The 19774-nt window shown below is 49.9% G+C and overlaps 1 protein-coding gene across 1 annotated transcript in view; it reads left to right on the forward strand.

Moving 5' to 3' along the window:
* npm1b (nucleophosmin 1b) overlaps positions 1-3702 on the forward strand; it is a gene marked incomplete at its 3' end in the record, with an annotated part of 130627 nt that extends 126925 nt beyond the window's left edge. Inside the window, exon 10 of the mRNA XM_084338893.1 lies at positions 3649-3702. Coding sequence (XP_084195019.1) covers positions 3649-3702 — 54 coding nt within the window. The remainder of the gene's footprint in view (positions 1-3648) is intronic.
* Between the last annotated feature and the right edge of the window lie 16072 nt (positions 3703-19774).

The following is a 19774-nucleotide window of genomic DNA, read 5'->3' on the forward strand; positions in this document are numbered from 1 at the left end:
CTCTACTTCCCCCCCTCTCTACTTCCCTCTCTCTCTACTTCCCTCTCTCTCTACTTCCCTCCCTCTTTACTTCCCTCCCTCTCTACTTCCCTCTCTCTCTACTTCCCTCCCTCTCGACTTCCCTCCCTCTTTACTTCCCTCCCTCTCTACTTCCCTCCCTCTTTACTTCCCTCCCTCTCTACTTCCCTCTCTCTCTACTTCCCTCCCTCTCGACTTCCCTCCCTCTTTACTTCCCTCTCTCTCTACTTCCCTCCCTCTTTACTTCCCCTCCTCTCTCTACTTCCCTTCCTCTCTACTTCCCTCCCTCTTTACTTCCCCTCTCTCTACTTCCCTTCCTCTCTACTTCCCTCCCTCTCTACTTCCCTCTCTCTCTACTTCCCTCCCTCTTACTTTCATCCCTCTTTACTTCCCTCCCTCTCTACTTCCCTCCCTCTCTACTTCCCTCCCTCTCTTACTTCCCTTCCTCTTTACTTCCCTCCCTCTCTACTTCCCTCCCTCTTTACTTCCCTCCCTCTCTACTTCCCTCCCTCTTTACTTCCCTCTCTCTACTTCCCTCCCTCTCTACTTCCCTCCCTCTTTACTTCCCTCCCTCTCTACTTCCCTCTCTCTCGACTTCCCTCCCTCTTTACTTCCCTCCCTCTTTACTTCCCTCCCTCTCTACTTCCCTCCCTCTCGACTTCCCTCCCTCTTTACTTCCCTCCCTCTCTACTTCCCTCCCTCTCTACTTCCCTCCCTCTTTACTTCCCTCTCTCTCTACTTCCCTCTCTCTCTACTTCCCCTCCCTCTCGACTTCCCTCCTCTTTACTTCCCTCCCTCTCTACTTCCCTCCCTCTCGACTTCCCTTCCTCTTTACTTCCCTCCCTCTCTACTTCCTCCCTCTCTACTTCCCTCCCTCTCGACTTCCCTTCCTCTTTACTTCCCTCCCTCTCTACTTTCCCTCCCTCTCTACTTCCCTCCCTCTTTACTTCCCTCCCTCTTTACTTCCCTCCCTCTCTACTTCCTTCCCTCTTTACTTCCCTCCCTCTTTACTTCCCTCCCTCTTTACTTCCCTCCTCTCTACTTCCCTCCCTCTCTACTTCCCTTCCTCTTACTTCCCTCCCTCTTTACTTTCATCCCTCTTTACTTCCCTCCCTCTTTACTTCCCTCCTCTCTACTTCCCTCCCTCTTACTTCCCTCCCTCTTTACTTCCCTCCCTCTCTACTTCCCTTCCTCTTTACTTCCCTCCCCTCTTTACTTTCCTCCCTCTTTACTTCCCTCCCTCTTTACTTCCCTCCCTCTTACTTCCCTCCCTCTTTACTTCCCTCCCTCTTTACTTCCCTCCCTCTCTACTTCCCTCCTCTTTACTTCCCCTCCCTCTTTACTTCCATCCCTCTTTACTTCCCTCCCTCTTTACTTCCCTCCCTCTCTACTTCCCTCCCTCTCTACTTCCCTTCCTCTTTACTTCCCTCCCTCTTTACTTCCCTCCCTCTCTACTTCCCTTCCTCTTTACTTCCCTCCCTCTTTACTTCCCTCCCTCTTACTTCCCTCCCTCTTTACTTCCCTCCCTCTCTACTTCCCTCCCTCTTTACTTCCCTCTCTCTTTACTTCCCTCCTCTCTACTTCCCTCCCTCTCTACTTCCCTCCCTCTCTACTTCCCTTCCTCTTTACTTCCCTCCCTCTCTACTTCCCTCCCTCTTTACTTCCCTCCCTCTCTACTTCCCTTCCTCTTTACTTCCCTCCCTCTTTACTTCCCTCCCTCTCTACTTCCCTCCCTCTTTACTTCCTTCTCTCTTTACTTCCCTCCCTCTCTACTTCCCTCCCTCTTTACTTCCCTCCCTCTCTACTTCCCTCTCTCTTTACTTCCCTCCCTCTCTACTTCCCAACCTCTTTACTTCCCTCCCTCTTTACTTCCCTCCCTCTCTACTTCCCTCTCTCTTTACTTCCCTCCCTCTCTACTTCCCTCCCTCTTTACTTCCCTCCCTCTCTACTTCCCTCCCTCTTTACTTCCCTCCCTCTTTACTTCCCTCCCTCTCTACTTCCCTCTCTCTTTACTTCCCTCCCTCTCTACTTCCCTCCCTCTTTACTTCCCTCCCTCTTTACTTCCCTCCCTCTCTACTTCCCTCTCTCTTTACTTCCCTCCCTCTCTACTTCCCTCCCTCTTTACTTCCCTCCCCTCTTTACTTCCCTCCCTCTTTACTTCCCTCCCTCTCTACTTCCCTCCCTCTTTACTTCCCTCCCTCTTTACTTCCCTCCCTCTCTACTTCCCTCTCTCTTTACTTCCCTCCCTCTCTACTTCCCTCCCTCTTTACTTCCCTCCCTCTTTACTTCCCTCCCTCTTTACTTCCCCTCTCGCTTTACTTCCCTCCTCTCTCCTTCCCTCCCTCTTTACTTCCCTCCCTCTCTACTTCCCTTCCTCTTTACTTCCCTCCCTCTTTACTTCCCTCCCTCTTTACTTCCCTCCCTCTTTACTTCCCTCCCTCTCTACTTCCCTCCCTCTTTACTTCCCTCTCTCTTTACTTCCCTCCCTCTCTACTTCCCTCCCTCTCTACTTCCCTCCCTCTCTACTTCCCTTCCTCTTTACTTCCCTCCTCTCTACTTCCCTCCCTCTTTACTTCCCTCCCTCTCTACTTCCCCTTCCTCTTTACTTCCCTCCCTCTTTACTTCCCTCCCTCTTTACTTCCCTCCCTCTCTACTTCCCTCCCTCTTTACTTCCCTCTCTCTTTACTTCCCTCCCTCTCTACTTCCCTCCCTCTTTACTTCCCTCCCTCTTTACTTCCCTCCCTCTCTACTTCCCTCCCTATTTACTTCCCTTCCTCTTTACTTCCCTCCCTCTCTACTTCCCTCCCTCTCTACTTCCCTCCCTCTTTACTTCCCTCCCTCTTTACTTCCCTTCCTCTTTACTTCCCTTCCTCTTTACTTCCCTCTCTCTCTACTTCCCTCCCTCTTTACTTCCCTCCCTCTTTACTTCCCTTCCTCTTTACTTCCCTCCCTCTTTACTTCCCTTCCTCTCTACTTCCCTCCCTCTCTACTTCCCTCCCTCTTTACTTCCCTTCCTCTTTTACTTCCCTCCCTCTCTACTTCCCTCCCCTCTTTACTTCCCTCCCTCTCTACTTCCCTCCCTCTTTACTTCCCTCCCTCTCTACTTCCCTTCCTCTCTACTTCCCTCCCTCTCTACTTCCCCTTCCTCTCTACTTCCCTCCCTCTCTACTTCCCTTCCTCTCTTTACTTCCCTCCCTCTTTACTTCCCTCCCTCTCTACTTCCCTCCCTCTTTACTTCCCTCTCTCTTTACTTCCCTCTCTCTCTACTTCCCTCCCTCTTTACTTCCCTCCCTCTCTACTTCCCCTCTCTCTCTACTTCCCTCCTTCTTTACTTCCCTCCCTCTCTACTTCCCTCCCTCTTTACTTCCCTCCCCTCTTTACTTCCCTCCCTCTCTACTTCCCTCCCTCTCTACTCTCTACTCTTTACTTCCCTCCCTCTTTACTTCCCTTCCTCTTTACTTCCCTCCCTCTCTACTTCCCTCTCTCTCTACTTCCCCTCCCTCTTTACTTCCCCTCCCTCTTTACTTCCCTTCCTCTCTACTTCCCTCCCTCTCTACTTCTCTTCCTCTTTACTTCCCTCTCTCTCTACTTCCCTTCCTCTTTACTTCCCTCTCTCTCTACGTCCCTCAGGTGGTGAAGAGTCTTTGGAGCTTCGTACAAACACTGAAGATGGAGAAGAAATGACAGAGTTTGTTGTTTTATTGAAACATTGGATAAACGTTTTGTGTTCCAGTCTAAAGCTGTTGAAAACTTTTTTTTCAGATTTTTGACATTTGTTTTAGTTATTTCTTGCATGTTTTTTCTTTGTTTTACACATGCAGCTTGTCTTTAAATAGTCATACTATACAACAGCACCCCATCCTCAGTAAGACTGACCAGTGTACCTTGTTTTAATGTTTTATTCTAGCTGTGCGCAGGGTTTGATATATTGTTTTAATGTTTTATTCCCAGCTGTGCGCAGGTTTTGATATATTGTTTTAATGTTTTATTCCAGCTGTGCGCAGGTTTTGATATATTGTAGTAGCATGCTAACAGGATGCCTACCATTACGATTGAGCACACAATATTACTAGAGTCAGTCCGGGATCCAATGGAGTTTTCTTGTCATTTTCACACGAATAGACTATAGTCTTACCTTATAACTAGGGATGCTCGATATTGGCTTTTTTACCGATACCGATATTCCGATATTGTCCAACTCTTAATTTCGATACCGATACCGATACCGATATCAACCGATACCGATATATGCAGGGTTTCCCCCCAAAAAAACGGAATAATTTCAGGTAACTAATAATTTCACTGGATGCATTCAAAAGGCTTTCTAAATGTAAGCATTATCTGTGCAAAATATGATAATTAAAAAAGTAAAAATTAACATTATATATCTCTTGTTCTTGAATTAAACCAACATGCATACTTTTGACAATAAATAAAATAAGAATTGGTTCTTACTTGCTTGGCTGGGTAAATAAAGGTTAAATAAATGTTAAAAAAAAAGAAAAAAAAATTGTTATTGTTTTTAATTTTTTTTACCGATACCGATATTTTCCGATATCACATTTTACTGCCGATATCGGCCGATAATATCGGTCGGCCGATAATATCGGACATCCCTACTTATAACTGTTGTTTTCTCTGCTCTTGCATCGTTTTTTCACATAATGTGTTCAGTTTTACTTTCAGTTGTGGCGAAGTTGTAATGAGTCTGACCTTTTTTGATTGACAGGCGGTTAGCTTGTTAGATTTCAAGAAACACTGTAGACCCATCAAGGTAGCTGCTCTACTATATGTTGTGTTTGTATTGTGTATATAGTCCTACTGCAGCTTTTGGAACAGTTTTTTGGAATGATGTATTTTTCATTGGATGTTCAAACCGCCCTGTTGCTGGTTTAGTGGCTGGGATCTCTCTTGTGATCTCTCCTCAAGTCTTACTGAAAAGGGGATTGCTTAGAATGGAAGTCATTTGTGTTAGAAAATCCTCCCTTGAAAACCTTTTTTTGTTTTTGTGTTAAAATATTTTTTCTCAGAAATTAAGACTTTGAATTATTTTAACTTGTTTAGTCTTGTTGATTATTGCTTCCATGTCTAGGAAGATATATTTAATTTTATTTGTATTTTATTTTATTTCATTTATTTTTTTGTAATTTAGTTTTTGTTATTACAAATGTCTGTGTTTATGGTTGAAAATGTTAAGAGATAAATAAAATAAAATAAAATCGTTTTTTTTTGTTCTTTTAACACTTTCTGCGCCAAACCCGAGTATAGTCAGGTTTCGCCGCCAGCGGTTGAGCGCCATACCGGACTATACTCAGGTTTTGATCCTTTGATATTTTCCCTTTCACTTTCCCCGTTCGAAACACTCAGCCGGAACTCCCTAGGTCTCCCTGGCATATCTGCCTACGTTGGAATTGCAACAACGATCGAATCTCACCAGGTGGCAGTATCGCCTACCTTTTGAACTCTGATAGTTTAGTTTAGACAGTGTGTCTGTCCTGATCCCTGTCTGTCCTGACTCCCTCTGAGGGGGAGGAGCTCTTGCAGAGCAATCGCTCTGAGATTTTCTCGCCTCAAAACCTATAGTTTCCCGTATACACATATAAACGAGTAATCGCGATCGCCGGTGGGATCACTGGCATTATTCTTTTTGCAGTACCTTCTGGCTAAGGTAAGGTACATTCTATGTCTATTTTACCGAACCTGAAACATGTTTCTGTACCGATCACAGTATCGTATTTTACCGGACCTAGACCGTGCTTTTTGTAAAGGGGTCCCCACACGGCGAGCGATTTTAGCCAGGCGACCGATTTTTTTAGAGAGCCGACAGACATAATTGTATCGCCTTCATTGTTATGAATGAGAGAACCCACACGGCAGGAGATTCTGAAGCGACGATCGCGCAGCTATTTCTGTCGCCTCGCTAAAAATCGCCTCGATCCTATTTTTTGAGGCGACACAGCAGGACAGTGAGGAAATAACATGACTTCTACTGGTGTATCATTTGTACACCATTAATGTATCAATACATTCATTGATCAATAACCTACATATTATTACCATGCTACTTATGTTGAACAATAAAAATAAATAACGTTAGTTGGAGAACTAAGGTTTAGTGGCCGCTTGTCATTAACTAACTGACAATGCGCCACGATGCACCTACTAGATGTTTTTGTACTCGGGTAACAAAATAAGTTGTGGATGTTGACAGAGTTTAATGTCCAGGCTGCAGCTGATGTGGTTTATACGGTTTATTGTCCAAAGAAATGATGGTTGAGAACAACAGCGTCTTCAGTGAAAAAACATTCTCTCTCAGCTGCATAATAATACTTGTCCAATCGGTGCCTAGTGAACGTATTGTAGCGATCAGTCATGCAGTAATGTCAGCCTGAGCCAGGAAGAATGAGGAGAGGTTGTATTCGTATATGGTGGTTTAATTCCAGCTCAATATGGGTTTTACAGGTTAATATTCCCTCCGTAACGGCAACACAGCTACCTGCTAGTGCTAGTGAAGAGCTGCTAATATGCTCACTTCACAACAACATGACGTCAGGTCCCGGCGGTCCGTCCTCCTATATCTCCCGGGGGGAAACAAGTAACCACACCCCCAGCTAGACAGAGCGACGGTCGGCTCTGGTGTGGGGGGAAAAGCGATTGTCGTTGAGCAACAGGCGATCGCATCGCCAGGCGACGTCTGTCGCCCGCCGTGTGCAGACCACTTAACGATCGCATTTTCGGGGTAAGACTACCTCCCCTACCCCCTTGATGATTTTGTGAAGACACGTATGTATATGGTATATACCTTTGATTTGGAAGTATTTGGGGTTTCAGGTGATCAACCAGAACGATTTGGGCATATTGCATATAGCACGTCATATCTCGCAATCTATGAAAAAATACTGGATTATTTTGGAAAGGGCTGATGTTTAGCGTGTAATAGCGCACAAACTACAGTATGTAGAAATTAACTGGTTAGACAGTGTTGGACTATGAACAATGCCTGTCAAATGAGCCATACTGTTGTCTCCATATTAGCCGCACAGCTGTTCCGTGTCCCATATTTCCTTTGAAATGTGAAAAGTTCAGGTTGAAATTAAACTATTGCTGCTAATAGACCATTTTCTTCTTATTTTTTCTGATCTGTTTGACTGAATAAAAAATGTATCTATTTGTTACGTATAATGTGTATATAATGTTAGGTACCGGATCTCCTCTCTGGTAAACAAGAATACCCTGAAGACTGGCAGGAGCACCCATTCAAGGGTACTACGACTATGCGTGCACCTCATGGTACCAAAGCACCTCAAAGGCGCTAAAAACAAGATTACAAACATCACAAAACAAACTGTGCTTGACCTTACCCCCAGAACCCACCTCACCCCTCCCACTTTGACAACCTAGGATGGCTTAGAGTAGACGACAGAGTACAGCAACTTGCAATGGGCCTGGTCTACAAGATACACTATACGACTAAGGTACCCATGTACATGTCAAAATACTTCCCAAAGGTCAGTGAATACCACAACCACTACACCAGAGGAAGCTCAACAAATCATGTTAAACCCAGATTCGGCTCAAACAAGGGACTAAACACGTTTCGCAATTATGCCACATCAATGTGGAACGCCCTACCCAAAGCTGTAAAGGAATGTGAATCCCTACCCACATTCAAAACCGCTCTTAACACATTCACCGCCAATCACGTACGACGGGTTTCAAGGTCATGCGAATTTCGCCAATCCACAGCGTACGACGTTATTGAGATCATATTTCATTTTTTCGCCATGGTATTCATAATTCCCTCACCCAGCCTCGGCTGAGACAGTGGGACTCGGCACAACAGTGCAACGCTTCAATACCGCCACCTGGTGGATGATCGGGCGAGTTACAACCGGAAATGGATCTCTGGTGATCTCTGTGCATCTGGGAAATGCGTCCGGCAGTCACATATTGTTGCAGGACTCTAGACACACATCTGTGTATATGGATCGCTGCCATAACTCAATAATCAATATGATTTGGGCGTTTATTGCGCCATACAAACCGGAAATGGATCTAGTCGATCAACGTCAAATAAGTGGGATCTTTTTCCTCCAGTCTCATCGGCGAACGGTAAGAGGACAGTAACGTTACTTTCAGCGTGATTGTTTATTATTATTAATGCAAACCGCTCTGATCAATATATCACCCATACTACATAAAGCATTTACTGACGATCACGGAATTATAAACAACCCCCCCCCCCCCCCCCTTTCATCCGCGCATGATGAGTCATAACGTTTAGGATCGTATTCAGTTGGATTTTTTAATATAGCGTGTATCGCGAATAAACTGCAATCGATAATCTATATTATGCGTTTAGGCCTATAACTAGCGTTCTATGAATTACTGCAGAAAACAATAAAAACATACTTATATTCTAGACAGTATTTTCGTATGAATATATGTAAAAAGTATAACGTTCCTACATCCTGAACGATATCTAATCGATGTTGAATGGGCCATAGTAATGTCAATTTAGCAATACAATTAAAAAGTTATAGCCCTGTAAAGAAGGTGAACATCTCCATAGGCTTAGACTGGTGGCAGTGATCATACTTTGATGGATATAAGCATGGCAGTTAATGTGTTAAAGAGCACCTACAGGAGGCTGCAATTCGAAACTGGCCACCGTAAATGCCCAAACCCCCCACCACCTCCTAATAGACAGTCTCCTCCCCACCGCATGTATATATTCTCTCCCCGCCGTATGTATATTTCTCACCCACCCACCCCCTCCTAATGTACAGTCCCCTCCCCATCATATGTATATTTCTCTCCCACCCCCTCCTAATGTACAGTCCCCTCCCCATCATATGTATATTTCTCTCCCACCCACCCACCCCCTCCTGAGGTACAGTCCCCTCCCCATATGTATATACTCTGTCAGGATCTATGGGTAACAGTACTGTATATTTGAATACCGTTTATGTCACAAATGTATCAGTACTAAATACCTGTATGTCCCTATGCCATAAATGTCATGTATATTGTGTATGTCATAAATGTCGATATGAATTGAAAATGGGGGACCCTGATGTAAACAAGACAAACGTCTTTCTCTGGTCTGCATCCCCTTAACACAATGGGGACCGGCCACGTATATATACGGGTTTCGAATCCATGCGTTGTGGACCAGAGGCACGTATATAGCTGTGGCATTTGTTATTGCTGTTAATGCATTTTAATAACCGGATCAAGGTCCCCGACCGGCTCTGCAGATCTACCCTCGTCTGTTAAATCGAGAACATGCAATACCGGCCAGATCCTCTTAGGGGCGCCATCGCTCCACTGCAGTATGCCTTGTGGGCGAATGGAAAACATTTCCCCCCCCCCTTACAATGGAGAATTTTAGTACCCGGATCATGGATCTACAGCCTGTAGCGTGGATTACGTTTAGCAGATTTCACCATGGAATAATGGGATTTATCATCAGCCAATGGACATATCGATCTACCAGATGCCGATCGATAACGGGGAAATGCTGGGGGGTATCCTACGGGCTCACGGTAAGACCTTTTTCACCTAAATTACAGCCGGATCGGAGCTTGCTGTAACACGCAAGCAGCCGAGCAGTGAATGTGGCTAGTTACACGGACACTGTATTGGCAATCAATAATACTAAACGACGTCCCCCGCCCCCCCCCCTTTCATGCATACATGCTCTGGGACAGCCCGGAGCATATGCTGTTTGTGTTATTTCTTTATAACGGAAATGCCGTTGAATATAACGTTAGCAGTTATTAGCTCCATAACTAGCTTTCCAGAAAATATATGAGACAAAATCTGCGATAAAGCTTATATTCACTGCGCTATAAAATGACAACCTACAGATGCATTTTTTTTCTTTAAGCCATTTTGAAGGGACGGTTTATGAACTCAATTGACAATGAGAATGGACAGATAGCAACACTATAAAGTATAGATATAGCTCTACAAACAGGGTCACATCTGTTTACATTCCCCGGTCCTCAACCACTATATTAGACGGGTCCCAGCGGTCGCAAAAGTGTTAACAATTGTGTGTATTGAGCCGTACTGTATTGTACCCATTCTGAAATCTGTTAAATAAAGTTTTCATTCATTCAGGTATAATGTTATTGTTGAACCGTGTGTCTAGATCTTAACCCTTTCACTGCCACACTACAGAAGGTTAACCCTTTACTATCACACTACCGATGGTTACCGTAGAGGTAGGTAGAGCCTGGGTCAGAGGGAGGTAGAGCCTGGGTCAGAGGGAGGTAGAGCCTGGGTCAGAGGGAGGTAGAGCCTGGGTCAGAGGGAGGTAGAACCTGGGTCAGAGGGAGGTAGAGCCTGGGTCAGAGGGTGGGAGGTAGAGCCTGGGTCAGAGGGAGGTAGAGCCTGGGTCAGAGGGAGGTAGAGCCTGGGTCAGAGGGAGGTAGAGCCTGGGTCAGAGGGAGGTAGAGCCTGGGTCAGAGGGAGGTAGAGCCTGGGTCAGAGGGTGGGAGGTAGAGCCTGGGTCAGAGGGAGGTAGAGCCTGGGTCAGAGGGAGGTAGAGCCTGGGTCAGAGGGAGGTAGAGCCTGGGTCAGAGGGAGGTAGAGCCTGGGTCAGAGGGAGGTAGAGCCTGGGTCAGAGGGAGGGAGAGCCTGGGTCAGAGAGAGGTAGAGCCTGGGTCAGAGGGAGGTAGAGCCTGGGTCAGAGAGAGGTAGAGCCTGGGTTAGAGGGAGGTAGAGCCTGGGTCAGAGGGAGGTAGAGCCTGGGTCAGAGAGAGGTAGAGCCTGGGTCAGAGGGAGGTAGAGCCTGGGTCAGAGAGAGGTAGAGCCTGGGTCAGAGAGAGGTAGAGCCTGGGTCAGAGGGAGGTAGAGCCTGGGTCAGAGGGAGGGAGGTAGAGCCTGGGTCAGAGGGAGGTAGAGCCTGGGTCAGAGGGAGGTAGAGCCTGGGTCAGAGAGAGGTAGAGCCTGGGTCAGAGGGTGGTAGAGCCTGGGTCAGAGGGAGGTAGAGCCTGGGTCAGAGGGAGGTAGAGCCTGGGTCAGAGGGAGGTAGAGCCTGGGTCAGAGGGAGGTAGAGCCTGGGTCAGAGGGTGGGAGGTAGAGCCTGGGTCAGAGGGAGGTAGAGCCTGGGTCAGAGGGAGGTAGAGCCTGGGTCAGAGGGTGGGAGGTAGAGCCTGGGTCAGAGGGAGGTAGAGCCTGGGTCAGAGGGAGGGAGAGCCTGGGTCAGAGGGAGGTAGAGCCTGGGTCAGAGGGAGGTAGAGCCTGGGTCAGAGGGAGGTAGAGCCTGGGTCAGAGGGAGGTAGAGCCTGGGTCAGAGAGAGGTAGAGCCTGGGTCAGAGGGTGGTAGAGCCTGGGTCAGAGAGAGGTAGAGCCTGGGTCAGAGGGAGGTAGAGCCTGGGTCAGAGGGAGGTAGAGCCTGGGTCAGAGGGAGGGAGGTAGAGCCTGGGTCAGAGGGAGGTAGAGCCTGGGTCAGAGGGAGGTAGAGCCTGGGTCAGAGGGTGGGAGGTAGAGCCTGGGTCAGAGGGAGGTAGAGCCTGGGTCAGAGGGAGGTAGAGCCTGGGTCAGAGGGAGGGAGAGCCTGGGTCAGAGGGAGGTAGAGCCTGGGTCAGAGGGAGGTAGAGCCTGGGTCAGAGGGAGGTAGAGCCTGGGTCAGAGAGAGGTAGAGCCTGGGTCAGAGGGAGGTAGAGCCTGGGTCAGAGAGAGGTAGAGCCTGGGTTAGAGGGAGGGAGGTAGAGCCTGGGTCAGAGGGAGGTAGAGCCTGGGTCAGAGGGAGGTAGAGCCTGGGTCAGTGGGAGGTAGAGCCTGGGTCAGAGGGAGGTAGAGCCTGGGTCAGAGGGAGGTAGAGCCTGGGTCAGAGGGAGGTAGAGCCTGGGTCAGAGGGAGGTAGAGCCTGGGTCAGAGGGAGGTAGAGCCTGGGTCAGAGGGAGGTAGAGCCTGGGTCAGAGGGAGGTAGAGCCTGGGTCAGAGAGAGGTAGAGCCTGGGTCAGAGGGAGGTAGAGCCTGGGTCAGAGAGAGGTAGAGCCTGGGTCAGAGGGAGGTAGAGCCTGGGTCAGAGGGAGGTAGAGCCTGGGTCAGAGGGAGGTAGAGCCTGGGTCAGAGGGAGGTAGAGCCTGGGTCAGAGGGAGGTAGAGCCTGGGTCAGAGGGTGGGAGGTAGAGCCTGGGTCAGAGGGAGGTAGAGCCTGGGTCAGAGGGAGGTAGAGCCTGGGTCAGAGGGAGGTAGAGCCTGGGTCAGAGGGAGGTAGAGCCTGGGTCAGAGGGAGGGAGGTAGAGCCTGGGTCAGAGGGTGGGAGGTAGAGCCTGGGTCAGAGGGAGGTAGAGCCTGGGTCAGAGGGAGGTAGAGCCTGGGTCAGAGGGAGGTAGAGCCTGGGTCAGAGGGAGGTAGAGCCTGGGTCAGAGAGAGGTAGAGCCTGGGTCAGAGGGTGGGAGGTAGAGCCTGGGTCAGAGGGAGGTAGAGCCTGGGTCAGAGAGAGGTAGAGCCTGGGTCAGAGGGAGGTAGAGCCTGGGTCAGAGGGTGGGAGGTAGAGCCTGGGTCAGAGGGAGGGAGAGCCTGGGTCAGAGAGATGTAGAGCCTGGGTCAGAGAGAGGTAGAGCCTGGGTCAGAGGGAGGTAGAGCCTGGGTCAGAGGGAGGTAGAGCCTGGGTCAGAGGGAGGTAGAGCCTGGGTCAGAGGGAGGTAGAGCCTGGGTCAGAGGGAGGTAGAGCCTGGGTCAGAGGGTGGTAGAGCCTGGGTTAGAGGGAGGTAGAGCCTGGGTCAGAGGGAGGTAGAGCCTGGGTCAGAGGGAGGGAGGTAGAGCCTGGGTCAGAGGGAGGTAGAGCCTGGGTCAGAGGGAGGTAGAGCCTGGGTCAGATGGAGGGAGGTAGAGCCTGGGTCAGAGGGAGGTAGAGCCTGGGTCAGAGGGAGGTAGAGCCTGGGTCAGAGGGAGGGAGAGCCTGGGTCAGAGGGTGGTAGAGCCTGGGTCAGAGGGAGGTAGAGCCTGGGTCAGAGGGTGGGAGGTAGAGCCTGGGTCAGAGGGAGGTAGAGCCTGGGTCAGAGGGAGGTAGAGCCTGGGTCAGAGGGAGGTAGAGCCTGGGTCAGAGGGAGGTAGAGCCTGGGTCAGAGGGAGGTAGAGCCTGGGTCAGAGGGAGGTAGAGCCTGGGTCAGAGGGAGGTAGAGCCTGGGTCAGAGGGAGGTAGAGCCTGGGTCAGAGGGAGGTAGAGCCTGGGTCAGAGGGAGGTAGAGCCTGGGTCAGAGGGAGGTAGAACCTGGGTCAGAGAGAGGTAGAGCCTGGGTTAGAGGGAGGTAGAGCCTGGGTCAGAGGGAGGGAGAGCCTGGGTCAGAGGGAGGTAGAGCCTGGGTCAGAGGGAGGTAGAGCCTGGGTCAGAGGGAGGTAGAGCCTGGGTCAGAGAGAGGTAGAGCCTGGGTCAGAGGGAGGTAGAGCCTGGGTCAGAGAGAGGTAGAGCCTGGGTCAGAGGGAGGGAGGTAGAGCCTGGGTCAGAGGGAGGGAGGTAGAGCCTGGGTCAGAGGGAGGTAGAGCCTGGGTCAGAGGGAGGTAGAGCCTGGGTCAGAGGGAGGTAGAGCCTGGGTCAGAGGGAGGTAGAGCCTGGGTCAGAGGGAGGTAGAGCCTGGGTCAGAGAGAGGGAGGAAGGTTCAGGGTTCATGCTGATAGTGGATGTTATGGATTGTAGAGATGAACGTATCCATCATTAGCCCCCCCCCCCCCACCTTGCAATTTTCCAAATAAACTGAATCCCAATTGACTTCGAGTCACATCCTTTCTTTACTGTTTTCTTGTGGATATGCGAGCAGGTGGCGAACCTCGCTCTTAAGGCCCTCATTTGGTGCTACTAACCTCCAGTTTTTAGTCCATAATGAATTGTTTGTTCACCAGATGGGCGTTTTCGTGACCATGCGTTTCTGATAAACATGGCGCATTACGACAAAACAAGGCCCTACACCTGGCAGAATCACTGACGTGACCCAGGTGTTGGTCATTATTTTGTCGCAGTGTGCGTGACGCCAAGTACAGTTATTATACAATTAGAAGCATGTCGTCATGAAAACGGCGAGCTGACGAACAAACAATTCATTATGGACTAAAGACTCAACTAAAAACTGAAGCTACTGAAACCAACTACGATCGCTACTGAAGCCAACTACGATCGCTACTGAAACCAACTACCACAAGATGAACCGCCTGACTGTTGGTCAAAGGAGCAAATGCTGTATTTTTGCTCCCAGAACGACTGGCTCTTTGTCAAAGACAAGGCTTGGTAATAGCTGGCAACACTGCTATCACCGACATCTAAGAAGGGAGATCCCCCCTTGAACGGCCCCATTAACACTTTGAGTGCCAGCCACGAGAAAGCTTGTTAGTTCATGCCATGCGTTGAGTGCCAGGAACGAGAAATCTCGTTATTTAATCGTTAATCTTTTTTTATTATCGATTTCCATAAATTTTTCATCAATCTAGCCTCACGTTACCACTGGGACTCTGTCTGAGTTTGAACAGGGAAAATACCGCCCCCTATCGTCTGCCGGATGGTAATGCACCCTTTGGATTGGATTGAATGAAAACGCATGGGGAAAAGAAAGTCCGGAATCAGTCAGGCATGTAATCCGAGCCGATTGCAGTCTTCGCCAACCCTCAGCGTGGAATCTGTATTTCCAGTACCCAGCGTTGGATCAATAAACGCGATCGATATTTGGAATGGCGATCAGGAATTGGAATAATCTTTTTGGAGACCATCTGATCTGAGGTAAGGAATCTATTTTACCAGTCTTGGGATAATCAGAGCTCTTTTCACCTATATCTCAGCATATCCCATATGTGTGTCTGTGGCTGTGAGTGTGTGTGCTGATCAGGAAATAAGATAATTGATTTTTCAGCCCGCTTCTCTAGCGTGCATAAGTACACATATACTATTGATAATCTAGCGTTTATTTGAAAACGATTCATAAATAGGCCGAAAAATTTAGTGTTTTGTGTATTCCAGTAAAGTGCGATTCCTGCAGAATCTTTTTTTCTGGAAGTTTAAAAAAACTAGCGTTTTTCAAAATGGTATAAAACGGAAATGAACCGATTAAAAAACAATCCGTTTCGACAATGTTGACTGCAAACAAGTCATTGAAAAGCGACGGGTGTATTAGACACATAGCCATAATTTAAGATATAGTTTATGCGTTCGCAAATGTGATCGCCCTCCCATTGACTACAGCGCTGGCACTCAAACGCTATTTTTGGCTCCCCCTGCTGGCACGGAAAGTGTTAAGGTTTCTCTCCTCCACATTGCCTGTTGTGCTTTTTTCATATTGCTAGGTTTTTTGTGAGTTTTCCTTACCTTCGTGTGGGGTATGTGTCGGGAGTGTTGCATTCATTTATTTATTTTACATTTTATTTTGGATTTCATGGTGTTTTGTTTTGTTCTTGATTTATTGTGATGTTTCTTCTTGACTTGTTTAAAGAAGACGTGTCTGGCCCATGGGGACATTAACGTTAGGTTATAACTATAACCAAGTTCTGTTAATTAGGGGTGACGCTTGGCATCACTCTGCACTATCTCGCGTACGTGCACGCGCACTGAATAAATTCCACAAATGTACCTTTAATACCAGTATTAGTCTGACCACACCCCTCATCAGCTTACCTTCATAAGCAGGTGTGTGGTCACCTGCTCTCCTCCTTCCCAAGCTTTCACCACAAGGTGAGGTCAAGGGCTGCAGCGGCCGTCGGATGCCAAGCGTCACCCCTAATTAACAGAACTTGGTTATAGTTATAACCTAACGTTCTGTCTCATTAGGGGCTCTGCTTGGCATCACTCTGCACAAAGGGAGGCCAAGCGGAGCCACTGGCCGACAAATACACCCCGCTGAAGGCCCCCCACAACCAACAGAACAGGGAGGGCCGAGCCCCCCTGACCCCCCCTAATGGAGGGCACCCTCCCTATTAGAGGTTTACCGAGAGGGCGACAGACCCGACCGCGCGAAGAGGCACTCAAGCAACTCAACGCACAGGGTGAGCAGACCGTGGCTTGACCCCACGACTACACCCACGCACAACCCGCATGCCACCCGGGAACGAACGTAGGGAACAACCTCGTTACTGCCCCCAGAATCACGGGATCAAGGGCAAACCCAACCCCGTGGCAAGGCCGTAGCAGCGGAGCGCGAAGGAAGACCCAGACCCACCAAAAGGACTGGACTCCCTGGAATGGGGGCCCGGAGAAGTCCATGATGCCAGCATCAAGACCCCACCAGGTGGGCACCTAGTGACCCCGCCCCCCACATCGCCAGCGTATTCGGACAAAGGCCCCTCAGCCGAGCGGGCCCTGTCCTCCCCAACAGTACACCGCCTGGCACACTGGCCCTGCAACAGGCAGACAGCATGGTCGTAACACACAAGAGTTAACCAACGGAAGCAGGCAGTGCACCGGGAAAAAAGACCAGGCAACAGGCTGTCAACCCAAGCCTGGAGACTGCGGACGAGACAGGCGCCAGAAAGGACAGCTGAACACAGCCGCGCCGGCGGAAGGGGCGTATGCTGGCGTTGTCGCATAACCAAGCCTCCACAGAGAAGGCTGATACGATCGGCAGACGTCATGAACGTGCAGGGGCACCCTCAACCGGAGAAACCGGGAGTTGACACTGCAGCAACACACCAGAGAACCAACCACCCAGGCATTACCCTATGCAATGGTTGGTCCCATAACCCCTCAGGAAAGAAACCCCAAAACACACCTGCGGCACTGCCGCAGCCCGCGTTCCGGTTTCCAACAGGGCTATCCCGGGCCTACGGGTCAACGAGACATTACCCCGGACCGGGCCCGGTGATACGGGGAGCACAGGGTCCCCCGAGGAGGCAAAAACCACCCCAACAGGCCCCTCTTCGCCAAGCGCAAGAGAAGAGCGTAAAAAATGGAAGACCAGCCCCAGCACCCCGCACTTGGTATTCCCAGGAGGTCACCCAACCAAGTACCAACCAAGACCAACCTGCACAGCGGCCGAGATCCGACGAGATCGGGCGCGTACAGGTTGGCACGGCCGTAAGCCATTACGACAGTGCAGAATACAACGTACCCAACAAGGGTTCCATAACGCTCAACCCTGTGACACCCGGACCGACCTAGCATTTTTTCCCCCTGAAAAAAGCCCAAGTCCCTCAGGGTACCAGAACAGCAGATCTGCATCCCCGGCGGACAACGGGTGTAACTGATCTGGACCAGCGCGACCAGAACCAGTCCCGTGCCCTAACCACGCCGACCTGCCAACCCCAGGAGAAGGGGCAGATATGCGTGTTGATCCTAAAACATAAAAAGCCACCCAGACGTTTCGGTACGAACCGCGCCCGGCGGCCCACCCCCAGGGCGTGAGACCCTTCCCCATATGTCCAGACCCATTCCGTTATCATCCCCTGACATGAACGGGAACCCATCGACAACCACACAGGGTGTCGGAAGAGGAAAAACCCCCATCCCAATTGCTTCATAAAAACGCTGTTTTAACCCCAAGCAATCAAGGCGCGCCAGTCAGCTAATGTCCAACAGAACATCCTGAGCTAGCACTATGTGTGCGTTTTGACATACCCACATCAACAATAGGTTGTTTAGACCACCTTATTGAATCCCCAAGACGCCCAGGGGAAAGACAAGAGGGGCGAGATGCAATCAACTCCATGAATGAATGAATGAAAAACTTTACCCAACAGATTGCAGAAAGGGTACAACCCAGTACGGCAATACACACAATTGGTTAAGGGGGGGCAGACCTGAGAAAGACGTTAGTCTTGTTTCCATCAGGGACCCTCATTTCCAATCCATATAGACACATCCAACTCTTTATAATAATAAAGAAAAAGCATCACCCGTATGACCCAACTGCACAGCTGGGAGTAAAAAACCTGTTTTCACATGATTTTAATCCAGTCACCCTTTTTAATCAGAGTGTAAGACCAGACCCTCCCAGAAACACCTTCCCACATGAGTTCATAGTCATGAAAAAGATATGCCAACTGTGAGTCACGTGACCAACCGACTCAAGTTTACACATAAATCGGGCGCAGCAGAACTGTGAGCCCTACGCCCTAACTCGACACCTTTAAGACACCTCAACTCATGGAAGGCGTCGCCATAGCAACACCGCTACAACGGGCGGGGAAACCTGCCGGCTCCTGTCATGTAATAGGAGTCGGTAGAATAACCTTACCCCCCCCCCCCCCCCCCCCCCCGCCAAGACGTCCCACCGGCTTGGCCCTGACTGGCTCAGCAGAAGAGATCAAAAATCCCCTAAACCAATCAAGTGGGAAAATGAGGGGTTTATTCGACACCCCCTCCCGAAAAACACCCTTCATCCCTACACACAGAAAAACAACCGTAGCCATCTTGAAAACCTCCGGTAGAAAGCAATGCATAGCATAAGCTAATACAATGCCCGCTACCCACAAATGTGTACAGGATTTTACAACAAAACATAAGTCGCCTGTGTGTGAATCCTACCCCCGTTGACTATGTCGTACATAGGAAAAAAACGCTGATCGAGAGTAAACGGCTAGGCCGTGAAATGTGTGTATGAGTATTACTGCAACTAAACAACACAGCATTGTGAGACACATATACTTAGTTCAAGCAATGGAATAACACCAGTTTCTACCTGCATGTGGAGCATCAAGCTAATAAAACCTATTACTGAGTGTACGTTGCAGACCTTGCTTAACCTCGTAACACAACACGACTCATCACACAACGTAAAAGGGCAGATTCATATATACACAACCCCACCATATGAATTGTTTGAAGAAACACACAGTTTGTTCGGCCAAAACACAGTCCCCCTTATATCGGGGAACTTCTTTTTATTAACTAAAAAGTGTTCTAAGGCACAAAATCATAGAGGGGCCGGGGAGGGTGTAGAGGAGAGGGGACACAGAGGGGAAAAGTCACTCAACGGCGTCTGCCACCTTGCGCCGCTCGAGTCTTGCCACCCCGAGGAGCCCCGGAGGGACGGTAGGTTACAGTCTGCTGGACACGACGTTCCCTACCGTCTCCTCCGGTCGTGGATGGGCCGGCGGTGGCAGAAGCGCCGTTTCGTCCCCTGGCCCTCTTGGCAGGGCCAGCAGCGGCGGCGGAGGCAGTGGTAGCGGCGACGGAGACAGCTCGACGTCGCGGAAGCCTTCTGACTCCACCGGCAAGGACGGGAGGCGGAAAATGGGGTTGGAGAATGGACCTCTCCTCTGCCATCTCTCTGCATGTTGAGGTCATCAACCGCAGGGCCTTCCCGAATAGGCCAGCGTCGGAGAGGGCGGCCGTCAGAAGAGGAGCTCTCTTCTTCTCTGGCACACGGGCCTGCTTCAGCCAAAGGTGACGCTGGCCCAGGGTGGCCAGGGCGCGCACTTTCCCCATGGCTATGGCCAGCACCTGGGAAAGGTGCAGGACAGCTCCCGCAGCCTGGGTGATCTGATCGCATTTCACCTCGTTCAGATCCGTGCCGCCCGTCATTATCCCCGATACAAATCTAGCCAGGTGGGCGATGTTAGACGCCGCAGGTAGCGATTGTGTACCAGCGATGAATGACTGGTCACCCCAATAAGCCAATCGCCTAGCCGATTTCCCCTGGAGGACCGGCTTGCATAGGGGTTCCCACACCATATCCGGACAAAGGAGCGCGGCCATCGGACTGTCAAGCCGAGGCACGCCCTCCCCCATACCTTTGACTAACCCTGACACCCGCGTAACTGGTACGTAGGCGGGAGTTAGTCCCATGATGTTGGACACTGCCTGACCCCGACGAACATAG

Source organism: Notolepis coatsorum, assembly GCF_963971535.1.
Source record: "Notolepis coatsorum genome assembly, contig: SCAFFOLD_58, whole genome shotgun sequence".
NCBI classification, from domain to species: domain Eukaryota; kingdom Metazoa; phylum Chordata; class Actinopteri; order Aulopiformes; family Paralepididae; genus Notolepis; species Notolepis coatsorum.